Below are 17,346 nucleotides of genomic sequence, written 5' to 3' on the forward strand. Positions count from 1 at the left end.
TTGGATTGGCCACTGTTGGAAATAGGATACTGGGCTTGATGGGCCCTTGGTCTGACCCAGTATGGCATATCTTGACAAAGGTAACATTTTTCCTGCATCTTCTGTTTTAATGTAAACCGGTATGATTTGTATTTTATACAAGAATGTCGGTCTATAAAAATTAAAAATAAATAAATATCTTATTTTCTTATGTAGAAAAGAACTTACCTATTCCTTTATTTTTTAAAATTTATATTCCGCACAATTCCAATTTATTTGTGTTTTTATATACTGATAACCGTATGCACATCGTATCGGTTTACATAGAACGTATAATAATGATAGAGAAAATACATAAAACAATTTGGTTACATGGCAAACAGAGAAAGGTGCATAACATATGCAGAGCGAGCATAACTGTTGATTATAAGCATGTATATATTGGGTACTATATACAAGGTTTGGTTAAAAATTTGGTTACAATGCATGCTTAGAGTACGGTAAATATCAAAGAAACTAGAGAAAGGTGCATTATATGCCGAGCAAATATAACTGTGGATATAGGCATATATATATTGGATACTATATACAATGTTTGGTTAAAAATTTGGTAACAAGCATGCTTAGAGTGCAGTATATATCATTAAAACTAGCGAGTAGATGGCTGTAGAAGTAAAGTATATGTAACGGAAATAAAACTTGGTGACAAGATATGTTCAGAGGGCGGTATATAACATTACAAGTAATGGTAATGGTAGGTATTATGGGTAGGCTAGCTTGAAAAGCCAAGTTTTCAATTTTTTTTTAAATTTGTGTGTGCAGGGTTCAATGTGTAGGTCCGGAGGCATAGAGTTCCAGTTGATGGGTCCTGCTATTGCGAGTGCTCTGTCCCTAGTGGAGGTTCGTTGTGTAGTTTTAGGAGAGGGGATGTGAAGGGTTCCTTTATAGGCAGATCTGGTTGGCCTATTGGAGGTGTTGAAATGGAAAGAGTTGTTTAGGCAGGTGATGTTCTGGTTGTGTAAGGTTTTGTGTATAAGGGAGAGTATTTTGTAAAGAATTCTAGATGAGATCGGGAGCCAGTGTAGGTCTCTTAAGATGGGTGTGATGTGGTCTTTTCTACAGGTGTTGGTGAGTATTCTGGCAATGGCATTCTGTAATAACTGGAGAGGTTTGATAGTGGAGGCGGGGAGGCCTAGTTGGAGAGAATTACAGTAGTCTATCTTGGCAAAGATTAAGGTTTGAAGAACGCTGCTGAGATCATGGGCGTGTAAGAGGGGCCTAATTTTCTTTAACACATGAAGTTTAAAATAGCATTCCTTTAATGTGGATTTTATGAATGCTTTATGGTTCAGATGGTTGTGAATGGTAACACCCAGGTTGCGTACTTGTTGAGTGATGGGGGTTGGGAGGGGTGATGTGCTAGTAAGTGTGGGGTAAGGTGTGGTGGGATTGTGGGAAATAATGAGTTCAGTTTTGTTGGTGTTGAGTGCCAAACTGAGGTTAGATAAGAGGTGGTTGATCGAGTTGATGAAGTTGTTCCAGACTCTTAATGAGTTGTCTGGTGAGTCTGTGATGGGGATAATAATTTGGACATCGTCTGCGTATATGAAGTGAATAATGCCTAAGTTGGTTAAGAGGTGGCAGAGGGGTAGCAGGTAGATGTTGAAGAGGGTGGAAGAGAGGGCAGAGCCTTGGGGTACACCTCGGGTAAGTTTAATGGGGTCAGATTCGCTGTTGCTTAATTTGACCTTGAAATGTCTGTTTTCAAGGTATGATTTGAACCAACAATGGGCAGTTCCAGATATGCCTATGTTAGTAAGGCTGTTTAGGAGAATCTTGTGACTGATGGTGTTGAAAGCAGAGGAGATGTCAAGCATCGCTAGGAGGAAAGCTTGACCATTATCCATGCCTTTGAGAATGGTGTCTGTGAGGGACAATAGGAGTGTTTCTGTACTGAAAAAGTTATGGAAACCAAACTGAGATGAGGATAGAATGTTGTGTGTGTCTAGGTATTCGGTGAGGCGGAGGTTGACTACTTTTTCAGTGATTTTTGGCTAATAGTGGTAAGTTTGAGATTGGGCGATAGTTAGTTCTGATGGGTCGAGGTTAGGATTTTTAACGATGGGTTTCACAATTGCTTGCTTGAGGGAGGAGGGGACTTCACCATGTGTGATGGAACAGTTGATGATCTCTGCGAGGGTAGAGGCTATTGTTTTGGGGTTGGTTTGTAGCATTTTGGCGGGGATGTTGTCTAGGGGTGTGTGGAGGTTTAGATTTTCTTTAATAGGGATTCGATTTCTAAAGCTGATGTGGTTTCAAGGTATTCAAGGTTGGCAGTGGTGTTTGGGGGGGGGGGGGTGTCATGGTGAAGGCTGTATCAGGGCGAAAATTTGCTGTCAGTTTGGTGACTTTGTTATGGAAGAAGGATGCTAGGTTGTCACATTTGCTTTTGGATTCTAAAGATGGGGCTGTGAGTGGGGGAAGGTTCAATTAGGTTTGATATCAGAGTGAATAGGGCCTTGGAGTTGTATTGATAGTCGTGTATTTTGCGTGCATGGAAATCGCATTTTGTTTTTAGGATGGCAATCCTGTATTCGTGCATGGATGTTTTGTATGATGCGAGTAAAGAGGAGGAAGGATGCTTTCTCCATTTTCTTTCCTTGATTCTCAGGTTGTTTTTGAGTTTCTTTAGTTCTGGTGTGAACCACGCGTTTTTATTATCACGGGACGGGTTTACATTTATTGTTTGTAGTGGGCAGATTTTGACTGCAATGTCTTTGGTGGTGTCGTTCCAAGAGGAGATAGCTGATTGAATTTGATGAAGGCGGATTATTTTATTTAGGAGTTTTTTGTATCATTGTTCCAAAAGAAGATCACAATGGTTTACAAAATCCACATCATATTCGTGGTCAACGATCATATACTGTGTATCAACATTCACCTTCTAGTTCAACACTACATTGTATACATATTATAGTTCATAATCAAAATATTCTAGGATATATGATCTAGTTCATTCGGTCTCTTATAGGCATTAGATGGGTGTTCCGAGTGGAAGGTACTATTAGAAGTCCTTTGTTTTGTGATCTTAGGTCTCTCTGTGGTGTGTAGTGTTGAATTGTTACTCCTAATAAAACATTCATAAAGTAGCATACAATATAAATAAAATATCTAGCTCCCTGGTCTTCTCTTTTAAACAAAAGACACAGACTTCTTGCTCCTTGGTGATTTTGTTTTTTGTTCTTAAATTAGGCATGTGCGCACAAAAACAAATTACTTTTCCTGGCTTTTAATCAAGGCACACACTTGTGGACCGATACAGTAAACCACGCGGGAGAGCGGGTGTGCGATTCAGTAACTTAATTTATTTAAATTAGGGCCCGCGGTAAAAAGAGGCGCTAGGGACACTAGGGCGTCCCTAGCGCCTCTTTTTTGACAGAAGCGGCGGCTGACAGCGAGTTTGACAGCCAACACTCAATTTTGCCGGCAACTGTTCTCAAACCCGCTGACAGCCATGGGTTTGGAAACCGGACGCTGGCAAAATTGAGCATCCGGTTTTCAAGCCGGGGGCCCATTTAAAATTTTTTTTTTTAAACTTTTTTTTAACTCTGCTTTTTTGTGCACTTCCCTGGCGCTGGCAGAAATTAATGCCTACCTTTGGGTAGGCGCTAATTAAAGTAAAATGTGCAGCTTGGCCTCTGTTGGAAACAGGATGCTGGGCTTGATGGACCCTTGGTCTGACCCAGTATGGCATGTTCTTATGTTCTTATGAGAGTGCAACTGGCATGAAGGTAGGGGGCGGGGTGTGCTTTAAAAACAAAAACGCCACAAAACCAAGGAAAACCCTATCATTGGCTGCTCTGCAAGCAAATAGCAGCTACTGCAAACATTTTAGAAAAAAGGTAGGTGCTTCCAGTGGCTCGTTTTCTCTAATCTTTTGAAAATTAAAGGGATGTCCTGCAAGGAAAAAGGGAGACTTAAAAAAAAAAAAAAAAAAGAAAAGAAAAAAGCTGATATAATGGATCAGACTTTTGACTTATAACCAGGGCTTAATTTGAAGACAAAATGGAAGTAGAACTGTGAAAGGTGGTGAGATTGGCAGGGACAGGACCAAGTGTGACCTAGGCAAAAGGGTGGGACAAGGGCTGGTTGTAATTCTCTCTCCCACGCACACCTCACACATTCTTCACGCTCTTAACGTGCTCAGTGAGCACTGGTAGGTGATAGATGGTTGGGGGTTGGAGATGCAGGGTTACTGGGGTAAGAAGTCACATAGAGAGAATAGGGCTCCCTCTAACCCCCTCCTCCTCTCTGTGTCCGGGTGATCATGATTCTCCATCCCTAGCCCCCCACTCCAGTGGTCCTTGTGGGGCCCCCCTTCCCCCAGTGGACCTAAAGCCCTTAAGTCTAACCTCTAATCCCTGGTGATCCTTGACGCTCTCTGCACCTTCTCCAACAGCTCTCCTTTCCCTCTTCGGCCAGTGAAGAACGGGCCTCCTTTTCAAGCCAGAATCAGCTGGCTCACCTCTGTTTTTAGGGATGGGAGCAGCCTGGTGTGCACCATCTCCATGGATAGGGAGTGTAGGGCCTGAAATTCAAAAACATGACCTGCTCTTTGCCTCCTTGGGGATGGAAGGGAACAGCGCCACATGCTGTCCTCACTCACTCTTTTCTCCCTCCCCCACCATTTCCAGTCTTTTATCCACCCCCTCCGATCACTTCATTCACGAAACTGCTCCCCACCCTGATCATTTCACTCGCATCTCATAGTCCCTCAGATCCCCTCACTCACACACCCTGCAGCATCTTTAATCCCCTGACTTACTCTTTTCTCTCTCCGCCATACAATCCACCTCCTTACTATTCTGCCCTCACACATCCCATCACTCACTTTCCTTCCCCTCTCTCCAGTTCTTTCACTCACTTCTCCACCCCCATCCCTTCATTTGTTCTCTTGGCCCTTTTTATTCTCACTAGTATGGTCATTAACAGCAGGGGTGGCAGGGCCTGGGATGATAACATAAGCAGGAAACCAGGAGAGGCAGAAGCAGTGAGGATGACAGGCGTTCACCCCATGTCTTTTTTTTTTTTTTATCTTGGCTGTTGTCCCCCTCATAGTCTCCTAAATTGTGCTGGGAAATTGCACAAAAATCAAAGCTGAGTGTCTGCCCTTCTCAGGAAAAGGAGCTCCACCAAACTCCGGTCTTCTCTGCTTCTGCTGTGTTGGGGGCCATAAATAATCCATGCAACTTCTGACTCAGTTCTGTTTCTTCTGTGTCCCAGAAAAAATGAACCTATTCTGGGTTGTCCTGCCAGAAATTAAGCCTTTGGTAATGAATACAAAAAGGGGGTGAATAATACATGCCTGAAAGTGAGCCCTAGTTCCATTCATCAGGGTCAGAGTTGAAGACTTGGCAATTAGCAATACCATTTACAGGTTTCAAACTTGTGCTAATTCAAACCCTTTTTGTGTCTGTTTCCTCTGCAGAGTCTGCTTCAGTATCATCTTTCCCCTTTCTGTTCTCTGCAATACAGGAGGACAGAGGGGGGGAACAAAAGGGGAGAGGCTGGATTAGGAGCCAGAGCTGATGTTCTGTTCTATTTCAGGCCGATGCGGAAAGGTGCATTGAGCCAAAGGCTCCTTTCTGCCTGCACTTCTGCGCTCATTTTCTGTGTGCAAAACGTCATGCGTTTTTGGCACCCAGAAAATGTGCGTTTCTAAACGAGAGTACCATTTAGCGCCCTCGCATGGAAATCCCGTGCCAAGGATGGCAGTAAACGTGTCTTCTTGATGCGAAGACTGCATCTGGCCTGCGTGCCTTTCTTAGAGCTGGAAACTCAACTCCGGGTCAGAGCTGGAGTTAAGTTTCCAGGGCTAATGCAAAGGCCCGATAAACGACTGAAAGCAGGGAGAGAAAAAGGGAAAAAAAAGAAAAGGAGCAGCTCGGGCAGAGCTCCGACTGCTGGGACTGCACCGGGAAAGAGGATTCAGCACGGGTTCTCCTCCTGCCGGTGTCGCGTATTTAAATGACGGCAACTGAGAGGGTCATTTGTGCAGTGAGCGGCCAACACAGAGGGAAGGGAAAGAGGTAGGAGCAGGAAGGAGGTGGATTCCTGTCTTCAGCTCCTGGGTGGAGGAAGGAATGCAAACCCGAGATTCACTCCAGAAAAAAATCCGAACTTTTGATTTTAGATAGAGCTGGAGTTAAGTTTCTGGGCAGCTGTGCTTTATCGGGATAAATGGCGGCAGCTGCAGTCACTCTCCATGATAAGTACCGCTCAATCTGATGCGGGTCTCCATTAGTTAGGCGGATTTATGCAGCTAACTAGCAGCGACCAGTGCCAGATGCCCGGATAAGTAACAGTTTATCCTGCTAAGTGATAGCAGGTAGTTTGGTACCTATCCTGCTCAAGTAGTGGCAGCTGCTGCCGTTTACCCGGATAAAGGACAGGCACCTGAAGAAGAAGGGAACATAGTGTCTCAACATACAGTTGCTATAAGAATTAATTTGCACAGGTTGGGAAATGGTCACTAACTCGGATTAGAGTAACCTTTTTTCTTTTTCTGCTTGTTTGAAGTGACAGAGAATTGGGAGGGCTCCACTTTTCTCTCCTTACTGGGATGCCTCCTCCCCACTTTCCAGAAACCTGCGCAGAGTTTGGTTTTTTTTTTAACGTTCAGATTATTGCATCAGCGTCTGTGTGCTTCCAGGCTCACTCCTTCTCTTCCCTGCAAGCTGCCGGGCCTGGAGGGGCTGGAGAAGAATATCCTTGCTGCTCTGCCACTTAAGTTTGAAATGCAGTGCCTGACTGCGTACCAGGCCATTTCCCCTTCAAATTGAGCCCTGCTTATAACTACAGCCATGTTAGTTGGTGGCAACTGCTTCCTCGGGCTGTATAGCACATATCCGCATGCGTGAGAGTGCAGTTCTGTCTCCCAGGTGTCTTTATATTACAGGAGAGACCCAATCAGTTTTGTAGCTCAGGTGCTCACATTGGTCTTTATTGGCTCATTGTTATTGTCCCATTGAGAATGGTGGAAACAGTATGAACACAGCCTATAATGTCTTCTCAGCAGCAATAGGGGTTACAGGTCTTCTAAACTGCTGGCTATTGTCTTTTGTTTTTGTTGTTGTTGTTTTTCCTTATTCTTTTCCTGCAAGTCTCTTCTCCTGATCTCCTTGCTTCTTCTTGTTTGACCCTCATCTGAAATACGTCATGCGTGGATTCCAGTGTTTTTTCCCTGCTGTAGGGGCATTCTGTGGCTATGAGCAGGCATCAACTTTTCTTAAAGCTACTGCGAATGCTTCTCTTTGGTCAACCATAGGTGTCTCCTTAAAAGCACAAAAATAAAGGTTAACCAATAAAACAAAAATAAGTGATACCTTTTCATTGGACTAACTTAATGCATTGCTTGACTGATCCTCCCTTCTTCAGGTCAGAATTCAGATGAGCAGAAGATAGCATAAGTAAGAAATGTAAAGTAGTGGGGTTGCAATAAGTGAATTATAAAAGGCATTCAAGTGGATTAACACGGCAGCCCAAATCCTTTATCCCTACAAGTATTTTATTGTCGTCTCTCCCTCCCCCAACCCACCCCTATAGGGACTCAGTAATAGTTCTCCTGGCCTAATGAAATTTTTAAATGAATTCCTGCCTCACTTTGGCAGTACTGAGCATTAGCCATGAAACTGATGACTCTAGGCAGATTTGATGATAAGTCAGCTTTTAGAAAAGAAAAATGTATTTGTGGGTTCATTTTTACTTTCTAGAAATTGTACACATACACAGGTAACGTTTATCTTTATTACTACAGTGCCACCCGACCATCCAATGACCTTCTCGATCTTCAGCCAGATTTCACCTCCTCTGTACAGTCTGCTCCAGTATCTTCTACAGGGGCCAGCTCATGGGGAGGTAAACTATATTTTCTTAATTGTCTCCTATATTTAAGGTCATCTTTATTACCAGTGTTTTTGAATCCTCGTTGAACCAGCAAAATGCTCTATTTTTATGTTTTTTTCAGAGAGTGTTTAATCTTTCTTACTGTTACACCAGGGCTTTGTATTCATAAGATGTAATCATATAATTCAGATTGGTGTTATCAAAGCTTGTTTAAGCTAATCCTTTTTTTGTATAATTTCAGTATTGTAGTAGGTCAATTAGTGTCCAGCAGTGCAACCTTTGCAAACTCAACTCATCTCATCTTCTAAAATAACACAAAATAAGTTGGTGCAATTACCTCTTAGGTGCTTTCTGAAATGAGTATTGTATAATTGATGGGAAACGGAGCCTAGTGTTAACTTCAGGAAGTTTGGAGAGCCACAGTTTAATGCGGGACTTAACAAAGAGTAAGATGGAAACCTTCAGCATGCTTTCCTGCTAGGAGTCGTCACCCTGAGGATAAACAGTTGCTGGTTCTCACCTGTCCAGAAACCTTAACTCTGCTCTGACAGCACATTACACTGATGCCAAAAGATAACGGACTAGGACAGGTAGTGGCCACATTAAGCAACGCCACTTACTCTGCACATAAGCAGCACATGCCTTTCCTTTGCATGTAACAGTAAACTGCACCCAACATGTACAGTCAAGATGACACAGCACATACATACGCGCACAAACGGTGGGCATGCTGTGTGTGTAAAAACTATTGGTGGCACATACAATTAGATCCTAACGGAGCACCTACCACACCAGCATACCAGCTAAATATGTGAAAGTGTACTGGCAGCCACGTACAAGCAATCATGTTGAACAAGGAGAGACATGAAAAGTTCAGCGTCCAAGGAGTGGCTGCCCTCCACACACCGCACCTGCTCTGTCATCAACTTGTCCCCCACCTGGGTCCTTCAGCAGTCACTGATGAACTGGTATGCTTGTTTACCCAGGAGGAGAAGGTACCATGTTCCGGTCCCTAGATCAGGGGGAAGATGACTGGGTCCAGGCCAGTCTGAAACGCACAACAGAGAAAATGTTTAGCTCACAACCTAGACAAGATCACAGCAAAATACAAAGGCCCTACAGTTGTGCACACTAAACCCTTGTGGTATACCTTAGACCCATCAACAATATTTATTTATTTATTTTAAGTTTTTTTTTATACCGATTTTCCTGCATAAAATGCATATCAAACCGGTTTACAATGAAACAGAATATGTAGCTGGCCTCGTTCCACTCCTACAGCGGTGTGGTAGAGGAAGCGAATGTTTAGTTGTGTTTGTCAGGATGATTCTCTAAGAGCAGTTTTCTGTGTCCCTAATACTGGTATGTGTAGACCAGCTGGAGAAATGCAGGAAATCAAGCTGTGTTGCCTGAGCCAGTGGAGATAGAGCTGCTAACCATCTTTCTTTTCAGTCAGAAAGTAAGCATCAGCACATAATTCTTGTAGTTTTAAATTGACTAGTACCACTACTTAGGGCAAGGCAACAGAGTTTTTTAAATCAGTGTTTCCCAACCCTCTCCTGGAAATACAACTAACCAGTCTGAATATGAGTGAGAGAGTTGCATGCATGGTGGCCATCCCAAAAATGAGATTAGTTGGATGTGCTGCTGGAGTTTTCTTGGGAAGCATTGATTTAAAGGGCCACATCTGTTTTTGCTCACTTGATACGGCTGAGAGAAAGTCTGTTTTTTTTTTCTCACATTGAACAGTGAGGTTTAAGGGTTGGGGAGAGTTAGTGGCGACAGTCTTTGGTTTCCAGATGTGTGAATTTCTTTGTATCTGGCAAGCTTGCTGACAGTGTTTTACTGCCTGCTGTATCTCTTTGTACAGAGCAGAAACGAGAGGCGAGAGAGATTTCATTTCGTATGTGTCTTTCCTAATGTGAGGGATTTATGTGGGGTTCAGAATCCCAGCGTCATGGCAGAAGTGGCATATATTAAGGCTGAGCCCTCCTGTATGCATATAGATGTTATGGTGAAGCCCTTTGTGGAGTACTGAAGGGTTTTTTTGGCACTGCTAAGATAATATATGGAACAGAAACATAGATTTTCTACTAATCCTTGCTTTACTGTACTGCACTATTTTGAACTGTTAGGCCATGGCAAGACGTGCAAGAGCTAATTACAGAATGGTCTGCACAAGGGAAATGTTGGCTTTGCTTGATATAATTGGGAGTATGCATGACTGACAAGGGAGTAAGTGTCAAAAGTACCTGTTTATAGTTTGTAGAATCATCAAAACAGACCTGCTAAGATATTACTCATTGTTGCTTTGCATATGTTGTGTTGTAAAAGAACACACAGGAAGCATGCTTCGGAGTGAAAAACAGGAAAAAAGGATTTCTGAGAATAACACAATTTTCTTAATATTATGCAAATCTTTTTATTGATTTTTATTGACTTATATTCTGCTTTATCAGCCGTATCCAATTATACTAGCTTGCTCAGAATATTTAAATCTTTACCTAGCTATCCAATAAAACAATTGGAAAAAAAAAAAGAATCTCACTTAAAAATCAGTTGGTCTAACTTGTCACTTTGTTCAGTTCCAGAGTTAGAGATGCTGTTTTCTTTGTGTGTGTGAGAGAGAGCTTATATGTGTAGGTAAAATAGTTCTTATTGTAAAGGCTCTGGAATGTGTGAGCTCTTCATTATGTGAATTTGGAGTTTGAGACTTTTTGATTATGCCACTAACAGATAAACACAGGAATTGCATGACCTTATTTGGGATATCTGTTGCTTTTTGGTCATGAAATGTAGAAATGATGATCTTCCATTCTTTATTCCTAATACTTGAGACAAATGGTCAGTAGAGAGAGCTTACCCTCCTCCATGTATTATGCTGACATGGTGATTTTTCTGTCACTTACAAATGACCTCACGAGAAACCTTTTGTCAGGCACCCTATTTCCTGTGTAGCTGCTTCATCTTGCAAATCCGTAGTCTGTGGTGATGAGCACCGTTCTAAGATATCCATCTGAAACAGCAGATTTCTGCTTCTCTGACAGGCTTAAGCAGCTCATGTCCTTGTGCTGCCTGATGTAGAGAGAAGATATGGTCCATAAAAACAAACCCAGTCCATTATATTATATTCTTTTTTTTTTTTGTTTTTGTTTGTACTCTGCAAATCTTGAGCTGATACACTTGCATCTTATACTTGCTGGATTGATACATTTGCTATAATTAGCTTTGGCCCAAAGGTGACAAGAGGGGTTGGTGATTGGGAGCAGGACATGAAAATGTTTTTTTTCCCCCCCTTAGTAATACCTTTTTAGGGGAACTTTTGCTGCCCTCAGGAGCAGTGGAGAAGGTGGGACTGGGGACTCCAGAGACCCCTGGAGTCTGACACTTGGGGATTATTTTTCTTGTTTTTCATTTCAGAAAATTGTGCATGCTATTTGTAAAGAGTGCCCACAATGTGCATATAGTGTGCAGCATTTGCAAATAGCGCACACTGTTTTCTGAAATGAAAACCAAAAAGACCCCCACAAAACTTAAAACAAAAAAAAAATGCATTCTCATGAAATAATACGAGAAACTGAATGACACTTTTTGCTGTGTACATCCCTAATACCCAAACCATATTCACTGTCTTGAACGGAGGATCTGCCCAGCGTAAGCAGGCTATGTGAGTATTTCAATTACTTTTGGCTCTTTTTAGATCCCACTTTAATTGAGCCTGTGTTTCCTGTAGGTGTTTGGCCCACTTTCATGCTGCAGGGATTGTAGGTTGCAGTGTCGCAATTGGATGACAATGTGGATGGAACCTATAGGTAGCAAATGGTGTTTTCTGGGTGGATACATGTATGAAGAATTTGTATACAAATTCTGCTGAGTATAGTAGAGTAATCTAATCATGTTGCTGAAGCTACAGAAGCAGCTGAAATAATTTTCTAAGTTCTGAGTCACACGTTCCATCTGGTCCTTGGTTTATGGATGCTAAGTTGACAATAGATGAGACCAGATTCCCAGAAGTTTCAGTATTTCTTGCCAACAGCTAGACATAAATTGCAATACTTGATCTGACACAGTGTGAAAAGGTGATCTGTGTAATTTCACTATGACTTCCAAAATAGTTTGGCTGTTGCACGGGCTGTGAGGAGTCCTATTTTTATGATGAAGTATGCCATTTTGTTAGCAAGGTGGTGGCATAATGCTGCATTTGGGGTACTTCTATCAAATCCATAGAAACCCACTCATAGTTTTCCTAGAAGTAGGTAAACATGCTAGTAATCCATGAGATTTTGCCATTGGTACCTTCATTCTGGCACTCATTTCGCACAGAATCATATATTTTCTTAAACTGCTCTTCTTTCCTAGCCACCTAAAACAGCGATCTATTAATATTTGTGTATGCTGAATTGCTAAACCAGCAGGAAGTCATGGCATAGCTGCAAGATCTCAAATCATGTTACTCCTCTGGGACGTATAGCTTGTTTTCATGGTACAAACATTCCCCTTCCAGGCTAAGTCTGAGATCTCTGTATTCTTAGTTAATAATTTTCTGCCTCACAAATAGATATGTACATGACTTCTCCTTGGTTCATTCCATTAGTTCAGTATTGATAGTGTTAATTGTGACATTCTCTATTTTCAATTACAGCAGGATCTTCTTTATTCCTGAGGTGGTACTCATTCCTTTTAGACAGTGTATCTGCCTTGCTGTTCTGAGATCCCAGTCGATAGGCTATTATAAAGTCAAAACATGAAAACCATTCCCAACATGCTTGTCTGGGATTCAAGTTCTGTGTTTCAAGAATTCCAGTTTTCTATGATTGGTTAAAAACTTGCACAGGAAGCATGCACTTTCCAAAAGATAATGTCTTCCTTCAAAGGCCACCTTGATAACTAGCAGCACTTCATTCCAGATGTTTCTCTCTGCTTGGGTTGATTTGCACAAATAGAATGTACATGGATAATGAATGTTCTTTTGTATCTTTTGTTGGGACACAATGACGACTCCTGCTACATGAGACATATCTATCTCTACTATGAAGAATTGTGCTGAGTCTAGATCTACCAACACTGGTACAGATGTAAATGCTTCCTTTAGCAGGTCAAAGACTACTTGAGCCTCCCTCGTCTATTTGAAGTGCATTTCTTTCTTCAGTAGAACCGTGATTGTAAACTCTGTAGCTCCACCCTTTCCAGTAACTGGTCAGCTCCAGGCTGCTACATGGCATGAAACTATTGCCAGTATACCTATTACTCTCCAGCTCCCATCCCAGAGCAATAGAGCATACAAATCAGAAAAACCAGATAAGGAGGCACCCAAATTCCATTAAGAAAGGTCTCCTGATGTGAAGTATTCCACACCTTGTTCCTTATAGTAATATCAGTGATCCCAGTCATTCCAGGACATAGTTCCCAACTCTGATTCAGATCTCTATACTATGTGTATGTGTGGTCAAGTTATTTTTAGAAAAGGAGATTAACTGGTAACAAATATCCCTAGAAATTATTACCTTGTAACCTAGAACTTTATAAGTCACAACTCATTGGGACACAAGAATTGCATGCCAAGCTTTATTCAGTACAATGTGTGTGTATCCTTAGCATAAATATGTGAACCCAGCTTTGTGTTTGTATGCGGAAAGAAAAACCCCAAATAATTCAAATCTGAGCATGATTGTTGAACCAGGAATTTTTCCAGGTGAGAGGTCCCCTAGGGCAAATTCCAGTGTCTGGCAGGGTCTCTCCCTCTTTCTCTACTAGGCACAGTCTGGTCTCCGCTCAGAAAGTGTTGCAAACTTCTTCTGGGTTGCAATTCAGATGCTTCTGCAAACGAAGCCCCAGTTGCAAAAGTCTGTCATCTCATTGATCCTTGTGTTATTGTTATCTGACCAGGTCTTCTTGTTGTTTGGCTAGAGGTGTACATTTGTATGACTTGGACTAGGCCAAGTAGTGACTTTCCAAACTTCAATATTTCTATGGTTCATTCTTATCTGAATTATTTGCCACCTTATTTTGTCTTTTACTGTCACCCATTCACCTTTTTGCTGCTTGCAAGCCATTGCGCTTTGTCTCAGAAGTAGAAGGAAAAAAAACTCTTACTTTTACATTCTCCTAGGACAAGCAGGATGGTAGTCCTCACAGATGGGGGACATCATCAGTTGGAGCCTGGCATGGAAAACGTTTGTTAAAGTTTCTAGAAGCTTTGTCTAGAACACTGAGTATGCCTAGCTTGCCACTGTCCACGCGAGGTCTCCCTTCAGTCTCTCTTTTTCCGCAGTGCAGTTGCCTCACGGTTTGTGGAGCTCTACTTCATTCTCTATTTGAGCTTGTTTCGGAATTTTTCCCCGTTCCATCATCGAGTCCCACTTCGGGGTCGGTTCCTCTCCATGGTGCGATAGGTAAAAACATTTTTCCTCCTTTTTCGCTGGTGATTCCCAGAGTCCCACTTCTCATTGGCCCCCCAGTCATTGACCACTTGCCAGTTTTTTCATGGCGTCGTCTGGCTTTTATTGGTGCCCCCAGTGCCCACGGACCATTCCATCACAGATCCACATGAAGTTTGCATCCTCTGCCTGGGGGCCTCGCATGATATCTGAACGTGTCAGCTGTGTAATCAGATGAACCCCAAGGGCTTTCGTGCTCATCTTGATAAAATGAAAAACATTTGGTTCTAAAAAGTCCGCTCCATCAACACCTGTATTGGAGTCCCAGAAACCCAGGGATCAAGGGGAGCCACTCGATATGCTCCCCCTTGCCACTCCCCCGATGACATTTTCTAAAGACCAAGGGAACATTGATCGGCCCTACATGATCTCGCCGGTTTCCAGGACATCGAGATCCTCCGCTTCCTCGGTGCCAGGGAAAGACCGTGCCGAGCACCGTGGGAGATCTTGTAAGCATCAACACTGGACACCAGTCAAGGCATGGCTGCAGTTCCAGTGCGGTGTTGGCGACTGCCGCACTGCCACCGATGCAACCCCCGTGATACGGAGGTCCCATCCTCTGATTAAACCCAGGAGTCCCAGGCATTCCCCACTAACCGATGCCGGACACTGTGCCGCCTCGGAGAACCAAGGAAGCATCGGTGACGCCTCATCCCCCTCTCTCAGTCCTAGCCTCACCGGATTTACAGGAAGAGCTGGACCGCAGGGTACAGAACGCAGTTCTCCAAACTCTGCGGAGCCTTGAGCCGCCTCCACCACCCCTGTAGGATGGCCTGGCTGCAGGCTTCTGACCTCCATCCAGAGGTGCAGGAGAAAATGGCTGACCTCCCATGTATGGGTGATAACCTTTGGGGATAAGGTCGGAGATGTGTTAGATCAGTTGAAGGATCACCTCGAAACCCTCCCAACAATTCTCCAGTAGTGCTTCAGACCCATCCTCCTCTGCCAGGAAATCTTCCAGGCCAAGCTCCAGGAAGTCCTTTTACCAGCAGCAGAAATATTATCCACCCGCCTCTTGGACTCACACACCACATGCTAGCTCCAAGAGCTGTTCTCCCAAGCAGCGTGCACCTAGGCCCCAGCCGGCCCCCCAACAGGCCCCAACTACGGGCTTTTGACTGTCGGCAAGGGAGCACAGGTCAGCAGGACGTACCTCCGATGCCGGATCTCCCAATGGTAGGCAGACTTCTTTACTTCGCCTAGCAGTGGGGAACCATCACTTCGGACCATAGTTCATCAGGGTACTGTCTCAATTTCACAAGGATTCCAGAGAACTCTCCCCCATGTCAATCATGGGGTTCATCCACCACCCCCCCCCCCCCAGGTCATACTTCGGACAGAACTACCTGCCCTTCTCAAAGCAGTAGCGTGGAGCCCGTTCCTCACTCTCAGCAGGGCCGGGGGTTCTATTCAAGGTATTTCCTCATACCGAAGAGGATTTGGGATTTGCGCCCCATTCTAGACTTCAGGGCTTTGAACAAATTTCTCACAAGAGAAAAGTTCAAGATGGTTTCTCTGAGCACTCTGATTACCCTCCTCAAAAGAAGCAGACTGGCTCTGCTCCCACGATCTAAAGGATGCCTATGCCCACATTGCCATCTTCCCCGGGCACAGAAAGTATCTGCTCTTCATAGTGGGGAAAGGCTCACTACCAGTACAGGATACTGCCTTTTGGTTTGGCCTCAGCCCCTCGAGTCTTCACCGAGTGCCTGGCAGTAGTGGCCTTGCATCTCAGGCGCTGTGCAGTACACATCTTCCCGTATCTAGACTGGTTAGTCAAAAGCGACTCGCTCACAGGGGCAATGGATGCTTTAACCATAACCATCCAGACCCTGCAGTCCTTGGGTTATATATATATATATATATATATATTTATTTATTTATTTATTTAACACTTTTATAAACCGACATTAGTGTGCAACATCATACCGGTTTAAATCCGAACTGACAGGTGGAAAGTACATAAAAAGGGAACAAGGGGGCAGTGAACTGGGAGGCGAGGAAGAAGCAGGAAACAGAGCAAAAGATATAATGCAAATAACAAGTGATATACTGCAAATAACAAGAAATAGTAACAAAACTATATACAGGATCAGGTCAAGAGGAGGGTAGCATAGGTATGATGGAGGTCAGTATCTAGTCTAGGTAGGCCTGCTTAAAGAGCCATGTTTTAATTTCTTTTTAAATTTGGTGGTACAGGGCTCAAGTATCATAGAGTGCCCCCTAGAAGGACTAGGGGGCACTCTATGAATTTAGCATGTAGCACATTTAAAATTAATCAACAAAAGTTCTTTTTCACTCAATGCACAATTAAACTCTGGAATTTTTTGCCAGGGGATGTGGTTAGTACAGTTAGTGTAGCTGGGTTTAAAAAAAGGTTTGGATAACTTCTTGGAGAAGAAGTCCATTACCTGCTATTAACCAAGTTGACTTAGAAAATAGCCTCTGCTATTACTAGCTTCAGTAATCACTAACCAACCTCTTTCCCTTCTCAACAATACTTCAACTTGAACATACAAGGGAATGCTTGTTTGGTGGTTGTTTTGTACGGAGGTTTTTTGATAAGGGTAACCGATTTGCAGTTATCCTTACTTTAACTTCCGTCTATTGTTCTTTTATTAAATTCAAAATGATCTCTCAAAATACTCTTTTTTGATAAATTTCTCAATTTTTCTTAAAATCCCTTCTCCCCTGCTGCTTTTCCGACCCACTACGATTTAATTTCATACTTATCAAGGTCGTCGCCTTTATTGATGTGTCATGGGTACGGAGCTGCACGTCCGACACGGGCCATGTTTCGGCACGGTGTGCCTGCTTCAGGGACTATGGGAGAATCAACTGTGTCCTGTATAGGGTTCACAGCATGCTATTGGTCTTCTCTGCACTTCTTGTGTTAAACGTGCGACGCACGTTTAACACAAGGGCAAACACAGAAGGCGTCGCACGTTTAACACAAGAAGTGCAGAGAAGACCAATAGCATGCTGTGAACCCTATACAGGACACAGTTGATTCTCCCATAGTCCC

General features: G+C 43.2%; 1 protein-coding gene across 13 annotated transcripts in view; it reads left to right on the forward strand.

Moving 5' to 3' along the window:
- The window catches only part of SNAP91 (synaptosome associated protein 91), a 384,555-nt gene that overhangs the window by 255,493 nt on the left and 111,716 nt on the right, over positions 1 to 17,346 (forward strand). For all 13 annotated transcript variants that reach the window (XM_029595502.1, XM_029595503.1, XM_029595501.1 and 10 more), the window contains one exon: positions 7,796 to 7,896. In XM_029595502.1, the coding sequence (XP_029451362.1) occupies positions 7,796 to 7,896 (101 nt within the window). The remainder of the gene's footprint in view (positions 1 to 7,795; positions 7,897 to 17,346) is intronic.

Source organism: Rhinatrema bivittatum, chromosome 3 (genome assembly GCF_901001135.1).
Source record: "Rhinatrema bivittatum chromosome 3, aRhiBiv1.1, whole genome shotgun sequence".
NCBI lineage: Eukaryota > Metazoa > Chordata > Amphibia > Gymnophiona > Rhinatrematidae > Rhinatrema > Rhinatrema bivittatum.